At 40.6% G+C, this 25,148-nt stretch overlaps 1 protein-coding gene across 12 annotated transcripts in view; it reads right to left on the minus strand.

Moving 5' to 3' along the window:
• The window catches only part of CAPRIN2 (caprin family member 2), a 38,542-nt gene extending 16,124 nt beyond the window's left edge, over positions 1–22,418 (minus strand). For 3 of the 12 annotated variants that reach the window (XM_057492242.1, XM_036889514.2, XM_057492241.1), the window contains exons 1-9: positions 22,231–22,388; positions 20,971–21,239; positions 18,969–19,031; positions 10,888–10,974; positions 6,859–7,097; positions 5,578–5,660; positions 3,473–3,640; positions 2,350–2,393; positions 779–1,456 (exon numbers count right to left, since the gene is read on the minus strand). In XM_057492242.1, the coding sequence (XP_057348225.1) occupies positions 779–1,456; positions 2,350–2,393; positions 3,473–3,640; positions 5,578–5,660; positions 6,859–7,097; positions 10,888–10,974; positions 18,969–19,031; positions 20,971–21,225 (1,617 nt within the window). In that variant the 5' untranslated portion in view covers positions 21,226–21,239; positions 22,231–22,388. Of the gene's footprint in view, positions 1–778; positions 1,457–2,349; positions 2,394–3,472; positions 3,641–5,577; positions 5,661–6,858; positions 7,098–10,887; positions 10,975–18,968; positions 19,032–20,970; positions 21,240–21,904; positions 21,987–22,230 lie in introns of those variants that run through there. The other 9 variants (XM_057492243.1, XM_057492244.1, XM_036889520.2 and 6 more) reach the window with 6 other exon arrangements.
• Positions 22,419–25,148: the final 2,730 nt, after the last annotated feature.

Genomic DNA, 25,148 nt, shown 5'->3' on the forward strand with positions numbered 1-25,148 from the left:
TAACTTCACATTTCTTAGCAAACAAGGTGGTAAAGAGGTTGCATTTAAATAGTGGTAAACAACTTAATTTAATAAAAGACAACACTAACTAGCATTGTGTCCAAGGATTATCCATTATGAGCACCCTTATCTGTCTGAGATAGGTTATCATTAACAGAACAAGGCTTTGTATTTCAACTAAATCTCATAATCCAAAATGAAATTACAGAACATTTAATGCCTACTGTTTCCATCTCTGGAAAATTCTTAATCTGAAACATAAATGGAGAACTAATTCAAGTCATTCCCCAACTACCAGAGTATCTGCACCCCACATACCTTCTTCAAAGAGTACAGGCTACAAATGAGTGAAAGAGAACACAGAAAAAATGTAACTTCGTAGGAAAAAGTAACCCGTGTGCCAGATGAAAGACAAAGGAAATACAGTGTAACAAAGTTCCCACTCTGTGACATGCACTTACATTTCTCAATTGTTCACATTTTGGTTTTGTCTGAACTATCCACTATTATGTCAATCATGTCATTAAAATTTTGGCATTAAAACAATATTTTTTAACTGTGGAGGTTTCATCTCAGGTTAGGCTCAAAAGACAGACTAGGTTTACTTCCAATTTTCTAGGGAAAACAATGCACTGAAGAGTTAAATGAAATATATACATTAATTTAACATGGGCTTTGTTCTTTTTTTTTTTTCCTTAGAGCAATAAAAAGTTATTATTACTACAACTCTTTACTTATGACTACATTGACAGAAACAGACGGATACAAATCAACTCACATCTTTGGGTTCTGTATTAAACTTCCTAGGCAGGAGCTGGTCATTTGGTATGAGGCTTGCTGTAGCTACCCCCCAGGACTTTGGAGAAATCTGTGATTGTGATGTTAAAGGGTGTTTTTGACTCTCAGCATTGTTTTCCCAGGATTTTGGAGTCTCTGGCTGCCCTGAATCCTGCTCTTCACACACGGGAGTGGTCCATGACTTGGGGATGTCCTGTGCGCTCTGCCCAGAAGGTGTCCAAGACTTTGCAGTTTGCTTCTTTGGATCCTGTTCTTTCTGCAGCTGAACCGGCCAAGGCTTTGGTGTCTCCTGCTTCTTCGGCTCCTCTTGAACGAAACCCGCTTTGGATTTAGGAGTGTCCTGCCTCCACTGGCTGGGAGTTGGCTTGGCTTTGGCGATGTCCTGCTGCTTTTGCTCCTCCTGCAGAGTGGACCTGAGTTTGGGAATCTCTTGTTTCCTCTGTTCTAAGGAAACCACAGGCTTTGATACTTCCTGGTGCTTAACAGAAGATTCCCAGGACTTGAAGGGTTCCTGTTTCTTCTCCTGACCGTCTGGTTCAGTAAGCGTATCCCAACATCTGGGGAGATTCGGTTTTCTAGCATCGGCTGCTTCCCAAGATTGCTCTTCATCTTGTTTGCCTGAATGATCTACTTCCGTCAGGTAGCGTCTATTAAGAAACTAGAGCAAAGAAAAAATGCACTGGAGTCACAAAATGTGTAGATGACCTTAAGGAGAAGACTGAACTGTCGTGTTCCTACATCCACTGGTCTGAGCCTCCGTGCGAACGGGGAATTTCTGTCCTCATCCTACTTGAAAAGACTGCTCTACTTTCTTGGCCTCTCCTTTTCCCTCAATTAACAGAAACACAAACTCTGATACTTCAAAAGCAGTGAATCTATATTTGACTCACCCGAGGCTGCTGAGACCTGCACGTCATGGTGCTACGTCTGCCTGATTCAGGCTGCTTCACCAAGGTTACCCCCTCCGCCAGCCTTAGGGCCAGTCTACCCACCTGACAACCTTAATGCTAAGGCAGAAGCTAGCTCAACTATACAAAGTTAAACTGTTTGACTTGAGCCTCACATTTCCTGAACTGCAAGCCTTCTTTTAATTTCCATTCTATATCAGTCGTGTTGTGATTTTTGCCTCTTCCCTTCTTTTCAGCTTCCAAGAATTTCAATGTGTTTATAAAGAGAACAATACCCTCTTCTATTAGCAATGTGAGAAAATTCTGGAGAGAGCAAGAGCCTGTCCATCTTTAAATTCTATCACAGGAGCCAAAAACAATAGTAAGAGCTGACATTTGAGGAGTTAACATGTGCCAGGCCAAGTTCTAAGCAACTTAGAATTTAAGTTAACTCTACTAATCTTCACAATAACCGCATGAGGCAGGCATTCTTATTATCCCATTTTATGCATGAGGAAAACAGACACAGCTGGGCCAGACACCTTGTCCAAAGTCACTAAGCAGGGAGCTGCTGAGCCAGGCCAGCTGCAGAGCCTCAGTTCCTAACATCACTATTCAAAAGTCTCAGAAACCAAAATCAGCAGATTCCCTCTCAGGACCTTACCTCTTGGGGCTGGATCTCGGGCTGTGCAAGTTCTGTAAGAGGCTCTGGGGAGATAAAAGGAATATTAAATAAATACCAGGTCATCTATGGGTTTTTAGACTAACTACAACTGTAATTCATTCTGGCAGTATATTTCAGAAGAGTGATAGACAAAGGATAGCACAGTGAAGTACGTTCATGGCTGGAGTAACTCTCACTACTCCCTACTGGTCAAAAGCATGTGGTCTGAGGCTATTTGAACCTAGAAGCACTCCTTATAAAAGACACTTCTGAAGTCAAGTTGCATTTAAAAACTAATTTCTGATTGAAAATAAAATACCTCCTCTCACCAATGAACACAGCTTCTTTAAAGTTGGAATCATAGCTCTGGCCCCCTGGGGCAAAAATCAGTCTTCTCAGCTTAAAATAGATCCCTCAAAGGCCCCCTCCAGGCTAAAGTCGGCAGCAGGAGTTAAGGCAGTGCAGATACTGAAGCGCTGTACTTAGGATTAAGAACTAAGAGGAAGTGAACATAAGAAATGACTTGAAACTACCAGAGAATCCTGGCCAGACTACCTCCTTAGAAGTGATATTTCTTAAATAAATCCAGCTTCAACAAACAAAAGCAAAAATACCATTTACTCCACAGATTTCTTCCCCAGGAAAAGTGGAGTTTTGAAAAGTACTTTTCCTTCACTAGTTTTGGCAATTTTTTTCCCTGAATCAATATGTTAACCTTAGGTCATTTATACTCTCATTCTACCACTGTATTGGATTCTATTATAACTTACATTTTAAACAATTTTAAATGGAATTATCCTACTAATAGTTTCACAGAGGTTCGTTCAAATTCCACAAATACCTCACTTTAACAGTGTACTCTCTTGTAACAAAGTATAACCTAATGTTTCTAGTAAGAGGCATTCACAAATAAATGGATTTTATTTACTCTATAAATCATGGTAATAAAATCTATAAATGTTTTCTGAACCTAGGTTTATCCTACAGAAAGTAAAGATTTCCAGGCATGTAGAAACTAACAAAATAATTGTACATTATTTTATGAATTGTAAAATGATTTTTATATTTTGGGGAAGTATTAAAAATACAACCACTTGAAATAATTTCAGAGATCACAACAAACCTGACTCTTTGACAGATTCAGTCTTCGATAATTGTTTTTTCTTCTCTGATTTTATTAGCATTTCTTCCTCCAATGGTACCTCTTTCTCCTTAGCATTTTTTGGAACTGGGATACTTTCAAAATAGCCTGAGTTCAGCAATTTAGACAGTAATTCTTTCATGTGTTTGTCTAAGAAAGAGTGATTGAGACTCAGTTATCACACAGCCTAATAGTTCATGGAAAATTACTTGGCACAGAAACCTATCATAATTTTATCCTAATTATAGTAGTCATATAATATTCTACATTAGGGGCATTCAAAGAACTGGTCAGTATCATAAAAAGTAAGCATGCAGTCCATCTTTATGCCATGCTGAATCAAGTAATAAAGATCAGAATCCCAAAGTTTAGCAAGTCCCTAAGTTCCTCTGGGTCTGCATTTCTACCATTTGGAAAATGACTAAGCTCAGAGTTCCTAATCAAACTCTCTAATATGTTACAAAAGCACACATCTATTCCCTGAGCTGACAGAAAAGTCATTTCCTCCATTTGCTCCCAGACATCACAACTAGCAGTTACTCTAAACATAAGCCCTAGAAAATCATATCTTGGACAATCTCTAAAGGATTACTAAACTATAAAATTCCATGATTACAATTTTATTTTTGAGATATGGTCTGTGTCACTCCTAGCACATCGCCATTTGATGATCAAGAAAAATCTTAAGATGACATTAAAACTGCTGCATCATATATAGGTCTAAAGTCTATTTCATATTTAATATCCACTAAAATCATAATTCCCAAATTAAACAGCATTCCCATACTAGATTTGGGACTATTATTCTTTTCATAGGAGTACTCGGATGATTTGTCTTAAAAAAAAATCAACATTAAAGAATAATTTACAAACAAAAAATCCACCTCTTTGAAGTGTACAATTTTAACAGTCATGTTATTTCCACTAGGATCATGATAAAGAACATTTTCATCAACTCAGAAGTCCACTTATGCTTTTTTGTATCAATCCCCTCCCCCTAGTCCCTGGCAACAACTGACCTATCATTCCAGTTATGTCTTTTTTATAATTTCATATAAATGGAACCATACAATATGTATGCACTTTTTGTCTGGCTTCTTTCCCTCAGCATAATTATTTTGAGATTCATCCTTGTTGTTGCAAGTATCAATAATTCACCCTTTTATTGCTGAGTAGGTTCCACTGTATGGACATACCACATTTACTTATCAATTATCAGTTGATGTACATCTAGGCTATGCTCAATTTGGTAATAACATGAATAAAGCTGGTATGGCCATTCACGTACAAATACTTATGTGAACATATATCTCCGATTCTCTTGGGATTTAGAAGTGTAATTACTTGGTCATATAGTAAATATAGACTTAATTTTATAAGAAACTGCCAAACTATTTTCCAAAGTATTTGTATCATTTTGCATTCTAACCATGAAATAAATTTCTGTGATTTGAACTTGAAAGGTGAAATTTTGAGTTATACATACTTAAATATTTTTAAAGGGAAGCAATCACTAGTAATGAAAATGTTACCAGTGTTTAAGAACCTATTATCCCAAGGTAGGATGCAAAATTTTGTGTACATTTGTACATGGTCACCTGGCCAACATCTATTAGGAAGCCAGAAGAGCTCTCTCTCTCCCTATCATTTCCTCAATGGCCATAATGCTTCAATAGACTATGTAGCCAAACCATTCACATATCTTCTTGACAGATTTGACAGATAAGCTTTGATATCAACAAGGTGTAAATTTTAAGATTCTTAAACACAACAGGTACTACCGTGCAGACAGAGAATTGAACCCCAAATGGTCAAGCTAGTGTTGAAGCGAGTATTAGTCCTTGGCTCTTGTTCCAAATCACAGTGACTTGCCCCTTCAAAACTCTCCCTAGGTTTCATTTTAGTTGAGTACAATTATACAATAGCTGCTGTTAACAGAGCTAAACAAAGAGATCTTTCTCCTGATGAATACGGAATTGTCAAACATGAAGTTCTGATGGACTGACAGTTTGGGCCTTCATCATACTAAAACTTCTAGACATCCAGGGAAGCGTTTACTGCATAATCCCAGAGAAGAGAAAACTCACATGTCGTTCCTACCACTGCTTTCTCACTACCTTCCAAAAGGTCCCAAAAGTACAAGGATGACTGCTCCATCTGGTCTTCAACACTGAGAAGGAAAAGCAGCAGCAGAACAAAGTGGCTTCAGAGGCACACAGATTACGGAGCAGTACAACTTACACAGTATGACCCATCAACAGTCAAAACAGACAGTGTTAGTCTGTCTTTTTACTCTTTGGAAACGAAAAACCCAAATTTTATGAAAGATGACAAAGTGCCCATTTATGGGGATTTCAAATGACAACTAAAATAAGATTTTACCAAATACAGCTATTTAGGAATAGACCAAAAAGAGCCTAAAGCTGTCAGTGCATTATTATTCATTATATAGTATATGTCCTAGATGAAAAACAGTGGAATGGAAATATTAAGACCTGCATTTGACTTGAAAGAGAGCAGCTTATTTTTCAAATTACGTTACACTGACATTTCACATACATTCCCTGAATCCACCAAACTGAAGGAGAAGGAATCAACCAAATAGGTAATGATAATAGTGTAAATGATCAGAATGGGAATAAAATATATATGGCCACACATAGGTAATTAAGAATCTAGTTAGGTTTCTTCCCCATACAGGGCTGAATCCTAATAACAGCTGAAATCTAACTCTGCCTGTGCATGGCTAACAGACACAACATTGCAACAGCCTGTATCTAACAAAATAAAAGCATAGAGGTTTGTTCATTAGCTGGTTTATGCCATCAGAGCAAAAAACAGCAAATCAGTAACTGTAGGAGCAAAAACGGTAGCCTCAGTTTGCTAGTTTTATATTTTAAAGTATCAGATTTGTTTCTCAGTATTTATTCAGAGCATAAGAAGAACACCAAATAATTCTCTTTGACTGTTTAGTGACACTGGCCAAATTAAATTTTGTTTACCTCCACTTAAGCACAGCAGCAGTAAGAAGGCAAAGGCTCTCAGGTAATAAACCAGCCTGAGGTGATTACAAAAATTGTTAAGAATACACATAATTAGTATTATGGTTAATGCTTGTATAAGGTTAAAACTTGATCAGACATCATGTGTAAAATTGGTGGTACAATAAAAAAGCATGTTGATGAGGCCGTTCACACTCACTTTCCTTCCGACAGCCTAGCACCCCTATCAGAGGCTGAGCGGCCACCACTGCCCATACTGAATCGGAATTAATGTTTTCTTAATTACTTAAAATATGCATATATAACTTAAAAGTTAGACTAAAGTGTTATGTGTTCTTTTTCAGGAAAATACTTTCACTGGCTTACCTCAGACTCTCATTTCTTTCAGGGCAGGTCAGTTTTGAAAATTTAATGAGGTAGTCAAGTTCTTTTAAAGGCAAAAACACTGCACCATTCAAGCCCCCTTTGAAGTCTTTCTGTACGTGTTCCTGTGTCAAGTTCTGTAACACATACTGAACTTGAAGTATAGTACGAAGTTTTTTCTTCTCTGCCTCAAGTTTTAGCATGTGCTCCCTTCTCTGGGCCTTCTTCTGCGCTTTAAGTAGCTGTGAAAACAAATGCTAATTAAGGTAGACAACTCGCCACCACCCCTTATCAGCAATTCATAGTCTGTAACAGCCTGACCCCAAAGATCAGATGATAAATCTCATATACATTAGAACTGACTATGAAATGAACACATTCACTAAACCCCTGCTTCCTTTTGTAGCTAAAGAAGTGACTAAGTAATAAACTGGTTTGTCTCAGGTAATCAGACCCAAGGGAGTCCAAGTATCTGGCTCCCAACTCAGAGCACCCTTTATCCAGCACCCCTACTCCTAGTACCACCCTGTTGAGAATCTAAGTACCTATCACTGATGGCCCTGTTAGTGCCAAGGTTTTACTTTTTCATATTTATGTCTATCAAGCAATTTTAGGACAAATATTTTAAGAAAATGCTTCAACTTAGTTTGTGTGGGTTTTTTTAAATCTCTTGTTACCTGAGAAGAATAAACTAAAATGGTCAATTTTCAACCAACCAAAGATGACAGGCTGAAGCATGCAGAAACATAATGTCTTATAAGTGTACAGAATATACAGAAAACCAAGGAGAAACAGAATGTCTTACAAAAGTAATGCCAGAAAACAGCTGCAGTTTTTTTAAAGTAAAATTAAGTGACATTTTCATAATAGTTTGGATGGAGCTGCCTTCCAATATTTAGCTGATAAAATACAAATGGAGAATTAGTGAAATGAAAGTTCACCCTTAAATAAATGTCTGTGTAGACTGAGCTGCCAGGAGTCCACTCCAAGACTCAGAACCCTAATACCTTAAAGGCGCGTAACACACGGGTCCCAGAAGTGGCTTCCTATTTATAAAATACCAACAATAAAAATTACCATCTATTTCCATTAAGAAACCTAAAAGGTCTTTTCTCCCCATAGTTGTTTTTCTGATTGTAATGTTTCCACCATATTGGATATTTTCCAAGCTATAAAGATTAGAAGAACAAAAAAACCCAGAAGATGATTTTCCCCTAGAAATGGGCTGAAGTACTTTACTGTTCAAAAGAGATGTTGTCCATAAATCCTAACAGATTAAGATTCAGGAAGGTGGGCTCAGGAAGAAGATCCACTGGGCGTTATTGATTCCTTCCTAGCGGGTATGAAAGCAACTTGATAAATTTGACTTGTGCTACTACCAGGTGTGACAAGAGACCATGGGTGAAGATAAAATTTTGAGAGTGAGAATTTTGCCCTTGTGGGCAAGGATATTTTCTGCAGAATGGCAAGGGTTCAAAAAGCTTTTTCCAAGACTTCAATATGGACTTACACCAATACCACGCACAAAATTAGAGGACTCTCCGTGTCTGCTCTAGAGGAAGAAGGGATAGCGGTGGCCCTTCTAGGTCTCCAAGACAGAGGGATTCTCTTTACAGCTCCATGATGGTATAGGAAGGCACAGGTAAGTGGCGCTGAGGGCATCACTGTCACACGAATGCCTCACATCTCCTCAGCCACCTCGCAAGACTGGGTTATGTGTTCTTATGGCCTCACGCCACCCTGAACTTCCCTTATCGAGCTGGTACATTAAAGGGCAACCTTTTTATTTCTCTGCATCCCCCTTAGACTTCAGCTCTATGGTGACAGGTACTGTACCTCCAATATACCACTAGTGCCCAGCACAGAACCTGACACATAACAGGACCTCAAATATTGGTAAGCCAATCAAGTATCAAGTAAAAGAATATGCTGTCTCCTAAATCATAACTACCTGTCATGAAAACTACTGACCACAGCCTGTTTATGTAAAAACTAAAAACTCAGGTTACATTTTTTTCTCTCCTTCCAGTTGAGAACTGGTCTGGGAAAGAGATGATATGAAGTAAGCCACTATCAACCAACAGTATTGAAAAATAAAATTTTCTGAACCGTGACTTAGAATGTTAAGTTCCCACCAAGGGCTCAGAGCTCGTACCAGGAAGACAAGAGCAACGTGGCTGCACTGAACAGGCTGGCTTCCAACTTCAGTTTGAAGGGAAAGAAGAAAATGTTACATGCCCTGCAAAACTGACTACCGCAGGGGAGGTCTGACAGGAGCCAGATTCTAGTCAGAGAAGGGCCCACAAATTACTAGGCTGGAAGATACTGGCAAGCACTTCTGGGGCCTTGATTAAGGCCCGCTCTGAAGTATTTTAGCACCTTGCCTAAAATGAAAGTAGGTCTATGGTACAAATAAGGAAAAACAAGACATGGATATCAATACAATTTAGCAGGTTGGTGGCTACTGGGCTACAGCCGTGAAGCACACATAAATAGATCCATACCATGCTGTGCTATAAAGAACCATTTTTATGGGTAAAAAATAGGGCCCCACCTCCACTCTGCCACTTACGGGCCATAAAACTTTGAAGTTCCTTTAGTCCCAAGCCTTGGATTCCTGATCTGTAAAATGGGGCTATTTACACCTACTTCCTAGATAGCTATAAAAATTAAGTGGATTTTTGTACATGCCTGGCACATGGAAGGTGTTTTTAAAAAGACTTAAACCTAAAAAGAAGAGGAATACCATATACTGAAAAAAATAAACACCTGAATGGAAAACTAAGATTTGACAGGGTAACTTTGAGTAAAGGGAGTTAATGGAAAATTTTATGTATTGTAGAAGCATATTTCCAACCATCCAACCAGAAGGAATATATGGGAGATCTTTTTATAGCAAAACAGACCAAACTAAATAAACTTAACATATTTGCATGGGTGTATGTTTGTGTGTGTGTATGTGTAAAACATACAACAAAAATACTGACTTGACAGTATTGTATTTTAAATAGCCTAAAAATGTTTAATAATTGTGGAATTAACAGAAAGTACTAAAATTAAGTGATAAATGAGCCAACATGAGTTAAAATGCTATGGTTGACAAAAAGAGCTGATGTCATCTTCTACTTGCAATAACAGAGGGTAGTGGCCCCCCACTAGGCTATTTTATATTTCAGATTTACACACTACATTTTAAGAATTAAGTAAGTCAGACTTCCAGAAGAGAGCAACTCAGAGTTGTATTATAAGGATTAAGATGATAGATGTCTTGAGCCTAAAAATGATATTTTGAGATTTCCTGGGGTTTTTTGATGTCAGAGAAATGGAGAAAAGAATTTTAGTTCGCCATACCAGAAGAAAATATCCAAAAAGTAGAAGAGGCTATCTTATTAGGCATGCTCCCAATCCTAGAAATGCATTTACAAAACATCTCCTATTAGCACATGATCTTTAAAGGGCCTAATACTAAATATTAATCTGATTCTGAACCACCGTGGAACATTTTGCTAATGAATGTATAAGACTTCACATTAACTGATTAAATCTGTTAGACATAAAAGCTTGAACTGCCAACATATAGACCCTAAATAGCAGTGAGACCAGACTTAACTTTATTTTACAAGAATCACAGATTTTCCTGGTAGTAACTGTCGTGGTCTCAAGAAAAGTCTACCAATTCTGTTTCCTAATGCCAAATAATGCTAAACTTACAAGCCCACATATTCTAAAATATCTTTAGGAAATGTATCTATCAAAACAGTTCTTATTCCTTCTTGATGATTTCTATAATTTCATAGTGAAATAATACACATTAGATAATACTTTATCCACAATGTCTCATATTCAGATACCTTTGTACTCTCTTGAGACTCTGGAAATCTGAAAACACTAGTTCTTCAGTAACAACTGTCAACCCCTCACCCCAACAAAATACCAGCAAGAATTAGAAGTATGGTGACTGAACACATTAGATATTTTCTTCGAGAAGAATGGTTGAACTGGACTTAGGAAAAGCAAAGAAAACATACTCACATCTTGGCTCAATCCAGAAAAGGTTTTCTGAAGTTCCTTGGCAAATTCTAAGTTATGTAGCACTTCTTCATATTTCTCTACTGCTTCCTACCAAATAGGATAAGAAAGCGTCAATTCTGTGAACTTTTAAGCACAAATGTCAAAATAAGTGAGGAGATTTAAAGATTTAAGAATTTATGAACTAGCCATTTACTATACATACTCAAAAAAGTAGGGAGAAAAAGCATTTAGCAGTGATTATATAAAGTTAATTTAAAAATTCACTTTTTATACTAGAAATCTGAGCCATAATAAAAATAGGGCTGAGTCCCTGTCTGTAAGTGTAAGGTCAGACAGACCTTTCAGTTTTATGAGCAATAAGCCAATAGGATTCCTCTGTCAATATTCATTCACTACTCAAATATATTACATAGGTACCACAGTGAGGGTCACACAGACAACTAGGCAACTTCAAGAAATTTATATTATGGTAGAAAAGACTGGTAAACAACTACCTGTAATAGATTAAATTAAGGAAGTATTATAATAGAAATACTGTAAATTTAAAGGGGCAAATTTGTTAAAGATTTCACATGAAGAACAAAGCTGATACTTAGAGAAGGGCTAGGTTTTTAATGGACCTTTAACTCAAATGTATTTGGAAGAACAAAGGGTCAACACGAAACAGAACAAGGTGGTAAATCAAAGAAGCCAGGTGGGAAAGACCTTATTTTATATGAAATATCCAGGGAAGACAAATTTAGAGAGCTAAAAAACAAGTAAGGGTACAAAAGGCAAGGAGTAGTGGAAATGTTCTAGAACTGGATTGTTGTGATAGTTGCATAACTACAAATTTACTACATATCATTGAATTGTACACTTACAATGGATTAGTTTTATATATATGTACCTCAATCGAGCTGTCTTTAAAAAGTCTGATAATACTAAGTCTTTACAAAGATATAGAGCAATAGGAACTCCCATGTACTACGAGCAACAGTATAAATTGGTAGAATAATTTTAGAAAAGAGTTTGGCATTTTTACCTATGCAGTTAACCATGGGCATACCCTACCGCCCAGTGGTAGGTAAATACCCTGAAAAAAAATCTTGCACCTGTCTCAATAACACATATAAGACTGTTCAAAGTAGAATAAAAAAGAACAAGCAATTCAAACACCTATCTATTTATTTATAGACTTCTAGTGAATAGAGAAAAACAAATGCAATATAGGCTACTGGCTTCACTATAAAAATCCTGAACATGAGTGAAGACGACAAAATGCCAAATGTATGGCACAATGACATCTATTATATGGTACAGAAAAGCAACTCGAACAGATTCAAGGGCGACAAACAAGGGCCACTAAAATGAAAGCAAAGGAATGAGGGGAAAAGTTCGTCAGGTTACAGGAAAGGAAGCATGGGAAGGAGTTCAGTGGTGTTGGCACTGCCTGCTTGGGCTGAGCGACGGCTCTGATGCACGCTTTTTTTTTTATCTTGCAATCTTTTTTTTTTATTTTGGTATCATTAGTTACAATTACATGAGGAACATTATGTTTACTAGACTCCCCCCATCACCAAGTCCCCCCCACATACCCCTTCACAGTCACTGTCCATCAGCGCAGTAAGATGCTGTACAATCACTGCTTGTCTTCTCTGTGTTGCACAGCCCTCCCCGTGCCCCCCACATTATACATGCTAATCGTAATGCCCCCTTTTTTTCTCCCCCCTTATCCCTCCCTTCCCACCCATCCTCCCCAGTCCCTTTCCCTTTGGTAATTGTTTGATGCATGCTTTTTGATGCAGTATAACTCACACGCAACGTTTGGCTGGGACCATATATTTCATTATAAGAAAAGTAAGTAAGTCTTCCAACTATAGAACCAAGAATACACAAATAACATAACCATAGTATACAGCCTTCAGAGGGAGGAAAAACTAGAAAGGAAAATCCCTCCACGTCCACTCCCAGATGGTATTAACTGTGTCTAGAGAAACAGCATCATCTGGGAACCACCTCAACCCCTTCTGCTGGGAGCTGGGTTCCAGCGGGGACCCACCCTTTCTCCCTCCCCTCCTCCCCTGAGGAGGACACCCTTCCCCCTGTGCCCTGCATCCTACCCAACTCTGCCTTCCAAGGAGATCCTACTGTGCGATTCCTCTTTAATGCCTTCAGCTTCTCTCTCTGTTGATGCTTAAGCCAGCATTTTAAAAAGTTCAAGTCTCCCCAACCTAAGCAAGAAAAATAAAATGTGCCTTTCTGGCAACCACCTCCTTCCAGATTTAAATTTCAAAAACATCTATAGTCTCCATTTCTCTTCCAGCCTCTAGCGACCTGGATTCTATCACTACTGCCTTGGCTGATTTCAGCAATGTCAATCCCAGCCTTTAAAACCCATGGATTTTTTATAACTCTCCTTTTGGTAGACATCTCAGAAGACTTCAATATAAAGGCACTCTCCTGCTCTACAAACATCCCTTATTTTTCATTAACACTAAACTTCCCCATTTTTCTCCCATTTATTTACCAAGAATTTTTCCATTAACTTCTCTCACCTCAGTTGTTTGTACTTATAAGGATAAGAGGACCTACATCACAGAGATGCTGTGCAGTATAAATGATTTCATATTTATAAATCACTCAGAATGATGCCTGACCCTAAAGTGAGTTCCTTAAAAATGCTTTTAGCCAGTATTACCCAAATGTTAAATGTCAGAGTTCCTCGGGACTCTGTCCTAGGCTTCTTTCTGTTTTCTACACTCTCACCCAAGATGGTCTCATCTTTTTCTCGTGGCTTCAGTTAGCAGCCATCCAGGTGATGTATCTGTAGACTAAACTTCCCTATGCCCCACACCTGTATCTTAACTACCTACTACACATCACCCTTAATGCTTCATAGCACCTTAAAATCAATTGTCCAAAATTAAGTCCTTTAGCCTATCCTCCCCAAACTTTGTTCTCCCCCAGTGTTCCCAACCCAAAAAATGGTTTTACCATCCACTCAAGTGTTCAAGCCACAAACCTATCAATTTTTTTACCTCTTCAAACCCCTCTGCCACCTCCTTCGTACCAGCTCCCGTAACCTCTGACCTAGAACACAGCCAACCCGAATGTGGTCTCTTTACACCCGTACTCTACCATCTCCAAATGACTCCTCACCCAGCAAAATGATTTTTTTTAACTACAAATCAGTACTCTCTGCTTAAAATATATCTGTATCATTTCTGATGCCCTTAAGAAAAAGCACAGAGTCTTAACTGGCATACAGAGATCTGCATTCTGTGGCTTTCTCCTCCAGCTTCACCACTCCATCCACACCGGCCCTCTTTCCAGTTTCTTAGAAAGACTCTTTGTAAAAACACAGTTTTCCTTTCCAGGCCCTTTACACATGCTAGCAGCTGCCTAGCCTGCGCCTCTTCCTCTCTCCCCACTTTAACTGGCTAAGTCCATTTCATTTTCTTAGATCTTAACTGGAGGACCCTATTCTCAAGAAAGTGGCCCCCAACTCTCCAGACCGGGCCAGGCTCCTCATCACAGTCTGTCATCGTTCTGCGCTTCGCCTGAACACCCACCACACTTGGATTCGCTTATCTCCTGCCTTTCTCCCCCATCACATAATGTCCACAAGCACAGGCATCACATTTGTCGCTCCGATATTACAGCCCTAGCATGAAGCACACAGCACCTCCCAGCATAGGCACTCAAAAGATTTTCGTTGAAATGAATTAAAGGTACTTCAGAACATCATCTTAGCCTCAAATATGCTTAAACATTCTGAGCAGAATTTAAAGCTTTGGAGTAGAATCACACACTGAGATTTCTGCTGAGAAAAGAACACTAGAGGGAAAAGGACTGGTGAACTGGAAGGACAGAGCAGAAGGTTAATTAGGAAATGTATGCAACACTTAGGGGGCTTCCTTGACTAGACCGGTAGCAGTGGGACCACAGAGGAGCGAAGATTCCACATTGTTTCATGAGTTTAGCAATAAGAGATGGGTACCAAATCCTCATTCTTGAACAATAAAAATTCAGTGCAGCCAGAACATCAAGCATCCTTTGCCTTTGCTCACGCACTTGAATCTCTGTTATCTGTTTCAAATCTAGATCTGAACCAAACCAGACGTTAAAGTTACAAACAAGACTCTAAAAAACTTCATTAAGACATTCTTCTTACTGTTTAAGAGGAGAAATCTAGGTTTATGATAGCAGTCTTAGTGAAATCTTAGAGGTGTGTTGTTTAGTCTTGACAGGTTACTGAGAGGTAGCACTAAAAGACGTTATGATACCCACGCAGATCACAGAAAGCTTTATTTACAATATTACAGATATCTGTTGCACTAAAGAAGAAATACAAACTGCAATTACAGAAGTTCTAGCCACTGATATTGAAAATACAGTATCAAACTTACTGTATACAGCTAACACAGTGCTTGAAGGAGAAAAGGAAATGAATTAAGCACTCGACTCAAAGTTAGAAAATGAAGTAAATAAACCAAAGGAAAGTGGAAAGATAAGAAAAATTTAAATACATCCAGAAGCTGATAAAAAAAAAAGCTGACTTAATTAAGAGTTAACCAAGGAAATACAACCACACAAAATTAGAAATAAATGAAAAATAACACAGAAACAGAATTTTTAAATTACTTTGCCCTAATCTACACAAACTTTTAAAACCGGATGAAATAAGTGATTTTCAGGGGAAGTTTTGAAAAGTTGATGCCAAAAAAAGGAATAAAAAACAAGCAAACCAATTTACAAAGGAAAAATAGACAATATTTTCAAAGGACTCCCACCCAAAATAGAATCAGTCTTAGACAGTTTCACAAAACAATTCAACCCAACTTTAAAGACCATGTATTATGGAAACACTGACATGATATTTAAAAAGGCCGGGGTGGATGAATAGATGAGCAGAAAGGATTGTTAGGGGCACTGAAATTATTCTGTATGATACTGTAATGGTAAATACATGCCATTAGGCATTTGTCAAAACCCACGAATGTACACCATCGAGAAGCGTAATGCAAACCGTGACTTTGGGTGATGGCAACGTGTCAGGTCCCACTGTAAGTGATGCACCAATCTGGTAAGAAATATTAACAGTGGAGGCTATGCGCATGTAGGATCAGAGTGTCTATGTGAACTACGCTTTCTGCTCAACTTTGCTGTGAACCTGTAACTGTTCAAAAAATAAGGTCTACGGTGGGGGGAGACAGCAAAATAAAGGCCCAAAATGTACCTCTATTAAGCTAAGTTGTATAGAAAAACAGACAAGAGGAAGGGAGAATATCTGGATATATAGGTTTAAAGAAGCTCTGGACATGTAAGAATTAGCAACCATTATTTTGTCAGATGAGAACTAAAAAGAGGAAGGACAGGGTGAAAGAAAAACCACATCTTTTTTAATATTTCCTAGTTTCTAAACTGTGATTTACTGCCACGTTTAAAAACTAAACTTAGAACTTTTTAATTAACTACTACACCACTGATGACAGTTCTGAGTGGTCAGATTAGAGTTTTTTCTTCTGACTTACCTGCATTTTCTAAATTTCTACTTTCAATATTTATTGCTTGTGTTAAGATGTTGTTTCTCCAAAACACCACAAACTATCACACCTAAAATCTAATATTCAGTCATTTTATATTTAGTAAATCTATATGTAATAAATATTTTACAAGCCTACTATAAGTTATATGCTATTTTAAGTACTAGGAAAACAGCAGTGAACAGACAAAATTTCTACTGTAATGGCATTTATATTATAAGAGAAAGAAAGAAAACAGTTTGTGAGACAGGTGCTTCTACTAAGAAAATTAAAGTGGGTGGGGAAGTGGGCAAAATAGGTGAAGGGGATAAAGAGGTATCAATTTCCAATCAAAATAAATTAGTTATGGGGTTGGAAGTACAGCATAGGAAATATAGACAATAATGCTCTAATATCTATGTATGATGACAGATGGTAACTGCACTTACCATTTAGTAATGGATACATTTGAGCATTTTAGTAATGTAATTGTTGAATCACTATGTTGTACACCTGAAACGAATGCTATGTATCAGCTATATTTTCATAAAACATTAAATAATTAAAGCAAGGAGAGCTGCCGAGGAGTGTGAATGGAGGAATAGAAGTATAGTGTTGTCAGGACAAGCCTTACTGAGATGACCTTCACATAAGCAGCTGAAGGAGGCTGGGAATTGAGCCATTTAGACATCTGGGAAAAAGCACCCCAGGCAGCAGGAACAGCGCGTGCAAAAACCTTGAAGCAGACGTGTGCCTGGGATGTTTGAGAGACAAGAAGGTCAGTTGGCTGGAATGAAGCGAGCAAGGGACAGAAGCGCAGGAAATGCAGTAAGGATGTAAAAGAAATTGGGGAGCATATTTTGTGCGGTTTTGTAGGCCACAGTAAACATTCTGCCACCGTCACGGGGACTTTCGGGCAGAGGAATGACCATCTGACGTGCACGTCAACAGGATTACTGAGGCTACTGTGTTGAGAACAGACGTGGAGGAGGAGAAACAGAAGAGCCTATGAGGAAGCTATGACAGTAATGCTGATGAAAGATGACGTGGCTGGACAAGGACGGCAGCAGCAGCATTTATGAGAAATGCTCAGTTTCTTCATTTCATTTTGAAGATAGAACTGAGCAGACTTGCCGATGGGCTGGGTGTGATATGAGGTGAAAAATTCCCCAAGGTTTGTGGAAACTCCATCCTTCTAGTTCATCAGGCCCTTAACTACAGAGCTGAGGTCAAAAGAGGAGCAGGTTTTGGGAGGGAGGGTAAGGTTAGAGGATGTCAAATAGGCAAGTGGACATAGGAATTTAGGGTTCAGGGGCTGATCTACTGGTGATATAAACTAGGCAGCTGTCAGCACGTTGCTTGGAAAATCAAAGTCAATACTATAGAAGCAACACGTGGCTATGAAGACGGTAATGAAATATTAAAACGAAAGTTAGCCTGCCTGGAGCTCTGAATTATAGCATGTCCTTGACATTCCCAAGAAACAGACCACAAGAACCACCAACCTCCCCAACGCCAATGCTCGTTTTTTCCCCAAATCAGAAGCACAACGGGAACAGAGTAACTCCTTCAAGGATACTGACAAAAAGGAACGTTTTATCACTTTAAAAGTTATTGGAAAAGAGCACAACTACTCGAAAATAAAGGCACGCTGAAATGCTGGATGTCCAGTGCTGATGTGGGAACCTCATTCGTGGAGCTCACACAATTCAAACCTGTACCTCAGCAAAACTGCAATTTACTACATCACAAAATTCTAGGTCAGTGAAGAGGTGTCAATACTGCAAGGGAAAAGCTCCTGAATGCCAGTATCTATGACACACAACCAAAATCTCAGTTAAAAAAGACAAAGATAATAAATCCACAAGCCAGATCAAATAATATTTAGATTCACCGTGTCCCTTCTCAGCTAGGAGATGTGATCAGGTCAAAGTGACAAACGTTACTGAAGCAATTTTTTTTCTTTCCATATTCTAAGAACTCTCCTTCTCCACATTAGATAAAATTTGCAATTGCCAGTTATACCACGGACAAACACTATTTTTTTAATTGTGAAGTCTAGTATTTATAGTAAGTTGTTTTGTTTTTTTCTTCCAGAAGGCCAGATAGTTATGAGATAAACATGCCTCCTGAGAGGACACGGCGATCCGGGGTAGACAAGGAGGGAGAAACCACGCAAGGCAGTAAAGGGAAGCACCTGGAGAAAAGGCAGGCAAGCTGGAGGCAGTGTTCTTCTACATTTTAAAGAAGATGTCAGGTTTAGAATATACCAGTGAACAGCAGAACACCAGAGTGCCCCCTCCCCTCCTCCTCAGTCCACCCTAGCAAAAGGTGAATTTAAAGCCCTATGTTCACCCTCAGTGAGAGCCTCGTGTTCACTTAGTTAACCCACACCCCCATCCATACCATCGGCTAGGACAAAGGAAGTCAAGTCAAATCTGTGAGATCTAATAGGCGACGAAGACGAAGTCTTTTGAAAAACCCAGTGGATTCTCACTCTTCTTTTTTGGCCTATCAAATCTCTGGTCTCATCAAATCCATCTACAGTTTTACTAAGAAAAGGAAACCACTTACCAACTGGTCTACATTCAGTTGCTCCCCATTTTTCAGGCGATCCTTGTAATCTTCCAGTTTGAGCTACAAGAGAGAAAGTTGCACCTACTAGAGTCTGAAATAGAATTCTGAAGCCAACGATCAGACTGTCTCTTATGAAAACCAAGTTCTTGAAGCTAGCTATCAATCTCCAAGAACTCCATTTTACTACAAGGCAGGCAGCAAGTGCAGATGAGGTCCAGTCAGGGAAGTAAATATTACACACAGCCAACATTACATGGAGTTACAAAAGTTAAGCACTAAGAAAACCCTTTTAATGGCCTCAGTTTATCATTGGACTACTTAACACACAGGGACTTAACTAGTCAATTACACATTCCCACCCCAGTGATGCGCAATCAGGGGCAATTCTGTCTGCCAGCCTATCTGGCAATGCCTGCAGGTATTTTTGGTGATCACAGCTTGGAGTGCTACTGGTATCTTGTGGGCAGAAGCCCGGGGTGCTGCTCAACACACACAGGACAATCCTACAGCACACAGGACATCCCCCATGACAAAGAATTACCTGGTACAGAATATCAATAGTATTAAGGCTAAGAAATCCTGCTCTGATCTCATGCATAGACTATTAGTTACCTGTTGAATTAGGTGGCATTTATTTCCAATAGGGAACTTCCCAATGGATGTACAGAAATGTAAGTCTTTTGAAGCACTATGGAGCCTCAACCTGAATCTGTTCTTCATATTAAATCTGGTATTTAAGTAAATACATAACAAATAAATTGCATTTATTGCCCCCATAATAATGACATGATCCACTATGATATTCTAAAGAAAGGTTTAGGCTCCTCCCATATTGGCTTTATAGCTTCAAAATGCTTTCCCAGAAGCTTGCAGCCAAAGCACTGGTACTGACCAGATAGGTATTCAAAAGTTAAGAGGTACTACAGTTAAGTTGCAGGGTATAAGTGGGTATATCTGTACACCTGTATGTAGTTCCTCCACTTAGGGGAAGATGTTAACGTGCCTCCATCAGTAGATCCTGCTTTGAATAAATCCTGCTTTAACTAGTTTCCCACAGTGGCAGGGAATTTGTGCTGACCGCAGCACACCCACCTTATCACACTTGTGATCGATGGACGGCATGCATTCAAAAGACAACTGGTAAGAGCTAGGGCTACAGAGAAGCTGCTAGTAACTGGCCCTTCTTCCCTACCTTCCTGGTGTGTTTAAAAAAAAAAAAAAATTAACCAGGCTCTTAAAAAACCTTTTCACACTCCACCACTAATAGCAACTTACCTGAGGTCTTAACTAGGTCTGACATAAAAATATGTAGTTCCTAGACCCAGATAGTTAATCACTCACATTAGCATCACGAGCAAAAGAGAATCATGACACAACAAAGCAGCGGGCAGCGCTGCTCTACAGGCTACATGACTCAGGAAATGAGGAATGAGTTGGATCTTCTCATCAGCATTTACTGCAACGGGAAGCTGGTAATGACCCCTGGGTCTCTTTACAAGGCTCTCTACAATGCTTTCAACCTACCCATCTCAAACAATCCCCGAGCAACACAAATATTGGTGCTAAAACATTTTCTGGCTCTACCATCAAAAAAGCTTCCCCGACTGCAGCAGTTAATACTGCAATATCAACTGCTGCAGAAAGTCACAAGGAAAACAAGCTGAAAAAATAAAAATCAAGCTATTATTCGTCTATGAAAAGAAACAGTAAAGCACTCAAGGATTAATCTGACTTAAAGTAGCTAGCTTTCACGTATTTCAACAGTAGCATGCATAACTGTTTTACTATCAATTTTTATTCAGTTCTGCTGACAAATCAAACAGCAAAGGTTTGATACATGCAATACTTAGCCTGCTTGTATGTTTGCAGCTAGCTAAGCCCCACAGTTAGTGAAATCTTCAGGAAGGAACACCTCTGAGTCCTGATAGGAAGCAAAGACGTCAGGTCCTTCATCCTTGTTTAAAATGGTGCACACTTAGGGCTGGGAGAAAAAAGTTACCTTCTTTTTCTCGATGTTTCTAATTTTGTGTTTAAGGCATATGAGTCCATTATCAATGTATGTCTCATATGCTTGGGAAGGAGAGGCAGCAGCCGAACTGAGCGCAGACTGCAAGGGGCTCATGGCCCGCTGGCTGTCTCCATGCTGACTGTGGTTCACTTGGGGCTTGGCTGACTTCATATTCCCCTCTCGTCCCTCCTCTGAACGGCCTGAAGGTGACTGGTAACCGGAAGGAGATGAAGAGAGTTGCACCATTGAAACAGATGAGGCTAAAGGAGGGAAGGGGGAAAAAAAAGTTGAGCATAAAAGTAAACTAGGACTCGAGAGACACACTGAGGCTTTAACTTCCCTGAAAAGTCTAGGCTCACTCCCTCAAAATTCTCCTTCACAGAAGTGAGCTCAAAACCAGTGGTGCTTTAGACACCTGCCTCCATCTCACTACTTTTAAGGCAATTCGTGCCAACACTAGCGCCCTTCCGTAGGCAAAATCTACACCAGGGTGGATGTTTCCAGAAATTCCATTTTCCACGGAGGAATCACTGCTAATCAAGCAATGGCTTCAGAGCTCCTCTCCTGTCCTGGGGGCAATCCACATTCTGAGTAAGATCTTCGGCCAAGTGATGACACACGCAAAGCAAGCTTCCCACAGTGAGACCTTACAGCGGCCGCTCGAATCTCACTACATTATCCCTCCCACCAGCCCAACCCCAATCAGCAACGCCATCCAAAAGGAAATCCCAAACCCCGCAACCCTTTCTGGGCGCTCGTTCACTAGCTGCGAGCAGCTTCTCGAACAGGAACGCTAACTTCCTTTTGATCGCTCTGGGGCCTACATGGCAAGTCTGGCACTATTGGACATTTGCTGCAAGCTACTTTTGCAAATGCCCCGAGATGGGTTTTTGTTTTATTTGGCCTAGCCACAAGCACTCCCCACCGCCGGGCTTAGGGGCTCATCCTAGCGAGACTGCCACGGCCCCGGTCCCGCCTCGCCGCGCGCATCATCTCCGGCAGCATCCCCGTCCGCCCAAGGAGCGGCCCCAGGGCATCCTCCCGGGCCCAGGGCACGCCGGCGCGACTCAAGGGGCCCGCGCGGGGGGCGCCTCTCCGGGGCGGCCACTCAGCGCCCGAAGGGCTCCGGCCACCGGGACGCCGAGGCCGCCTCTGCAGGAGCCGCCGGCGAGGCCGCCCGGGGGGGAAACGCCCGGGGCCCCTGCCCTCGGGGACTCCGCTGGGAACGCGCGGCCGCCCGGCGCTGCCCACCCTCGGGGCCGGCCGCCTCCCGCCGCGCCGCGCAGGCCGCCGCAGTCCGGCTTCACCTCCGCAGGCAGCCGAGGCCGCTGCCGCAGCCCGGGCCCGCCTTCGAAAGCCGCGGGAGCCGCGAGCGCTGCGGAGGTGGACCGGCGCCGCCCGCGCCTGCGTCTCCTCCCCGCCTCCCCGCTCTCCCCGCCCCGAGCTCGCGGGCGGCGTCTGCGGCGCCGGGCGCCCCGCCGACTCGCCGCGCTGGCCCGGGCCCGCCCCTCTGCCGGCGGGGCTTATATCCGCGCGCGGCCTCGCCGCCGGCCCCGCCCTCCGGCGCCCCGCGGCGTCCGCGGAGGCCCGGCTGCGGCGGGCGGCCGCCGCCAGGGGGCGCGTGCTCCCCGCGGTTGCGCAGACTGCGGGGCGGCAGGTGAGCCCAGGGAGGCGGGGCGGCCGCCGCAGCCCCACCCGCTCGTGCGGGCCGCGGCCGGGGCCTCGGGTGCGCGACCTTGAGCAGGTGCTGCCCATCGCTCGGGAAGGGCGGCGCGCCCCCCGTGGACCCGCCAGTTACCCGGCGCCCGAGCGGCTGCGGACGCGCGGGGCTCCTTTGTCCTCCCCGCGCCCCATCAGGGTGGGATGGGCAGGTCCCCGTCTGCCCCGAAAGGACCCAGCCGAGTGCGCACCGCCGTGAAGACGGACTGGGGGACCCCACAACCTTCCGTAGGACTGTGTTCAGGCTGTGTCACTTGTAGCTTCGGAACAGATGACTCCGTTGGCACGCAGAAGGGCTCATACAAACCTCGCTACGGTCGCATACAATTAAGAGAGAAGGCTGGAAATACATCAGTGTTTCTGAAGGAAGGGGTGGTGGTTCTCATACCGAACAAGAAGAAAAAAGAAAAACACCCAGCGGTACCTTGGTCCCAATATGTGTCCAGTTGTTACACTACAATAGAATGGTTTTAGGTCCTGTCCCTGAGCCTCTGATAAAATATATTTAGACTTGCAAGAAAAGAACAAAGAAAAATCAAGTATAATTCAAGGAAACAAAGGTCCAGTTTAAAAAGTGTCGATCGAGGCCACACAAAAATTATCACAATTTTTAACATTCTGTACAGTATTTTGCCAGTTACTACCTGCTCTTTTCAATCTCTTGTGTTGTGATGTACCTTAATGTTGCGTTTTCAGCTTCAAATAGTTGAATCCCATGTGTGACCTTGAGGGTCAGACAAATATTAGATTGTCCATTTGTTGATAACTGGAGAAAAGAGCTGCTGAACATGAGAGGAGGAAGACGTAAGCTTCACCCCTGAAGAATCAGTTAACCGTGGACAGAGTAAAAAATATGTGAAGGACACACTTTTACATCAGGGAGGGCACAAAGTTACGGCACTGGGTTACACCTGCTGCAGCCAGAATTAATAATAAACCTAAGAGTGGTACTTCATTCATACTAATCATGAAATCTTTCCCTTCTAATTAATGAAGAAAAAACTATCCCTTGGGTCCTATAGATCTGGCCATAGATCCTAAATCATTCTGACTAAATCTATGTGGATTTATTTCTCAACATGAACTCAGAAAATGAATCAAGAAAGAATGTAAAAGAAAAAATAATTAAGTTTCAAATCTGGTCAGATATAGTCTATATAAGTAAAGCAGAACATTTGTAGGAGGCTGTAGGTAATGTAGCAATTATGTCTGAGAAAATGAAAAAGGTGATTCAGAAAAATCTTTCCTGAGACCTTTAAAGCCAGTGAATCTGCTTATTCCAAAAACACAAGCTCCCCCCAAATTTTTGTCAGAAGTTTTATTTTCCCCTCCCCCACTCCCTCTTTTCTACACCTTGATTTGGCCTGTCAACTGTGAGGCAGTATTTGTGGAAAGCCACTTTCAGGCTTAGAAAGAAATTCCTATATTTAAAACATGACAAAAAGGGTTGTTTCAAATAAATAGGGAATAATACACTCATTCAACAAATTTTTATCATTATATGCCAATTATATCTCAATAAAGCTGGAGGGGAAACAATATTTATTGAATGCCTGCTATGTGTTTAGTAACAAGGATATGATGCTGAGTGAGATAAATATAGCCCCTGCCTTCATATTGCTGAGTGGGAATTTAATAAAAGCTGCAGGAATAAATAGCAAAAACAACCAGTTAAATAAAATAGAAAAACTAAAAATACTGCAGGTTCATAATGGATGGTGATTTCTAGAAAACAGCCAAACTATACATCCTTTGAAAATGTGAAGGTTTTAAATATGCACTGCCTGGCAAATGTATGGTTCCTGTGGGGATGGTTATGCTATAGTCACTTAAAATTAATGTAGCTTCGTATTGTTGAAACTGGAAAGATTATTTCAGCAAAGAATGTTGAAGTGGGTAGCATATGAATAGAGATATGAGAAATTATCTTAGATATTTTGTTATGGGGGATAGATGAAGTTTGTGTTGTTGACACCACAATATTTCAAAGTTGGACAGGAATCAAATTTTTATGGGCTTGATACTTTTAACCACACATACATTCACAAGTTCTATACTGCTAATTTCTCTCCTAAGAACTTTTATTTCAAAGGGACTTAATGATGTAGCACTATTACTATATTAATTCCAATACCAGAAAAACAGTATAAACAAAACTACTGGGAATGTGATAGTATAATTCTTTATATATATATATATATAAAGGCCCACAAAAATATTAACCTTAGAAACTGTAGGAATTCTCTCAAAAAATGCTTCAAACAATTAAGGCAGTTTTTTTTCCTAACTGACATCTATACTGGTCAGGACTTTACTTTTATAGGTTTCTCTCTTTGAGTATTTGAAGAGACACCCCATGAAGCTGAAAGTATGCAATATTGCAATCTTTTCTTTAGCAACTTTATTATGTTAACTGTTCCCTGGAAATCTCTCTTAGCCTTCTTGTTATT

Source organism: Manis pentadactyla, chromosome 14, assembly GCF_030020395.1.
Source record: "Manis pentadactyla isolate mManPen7 chromosome 14, mManPen7.hap1, whole genome shotgun sequence".
Lineage (NCBI taxonomy): Eukaryota > Metazoa > Chordata > Mammalia > Pholidota > Manidae > Manis > Manis pentadactyla.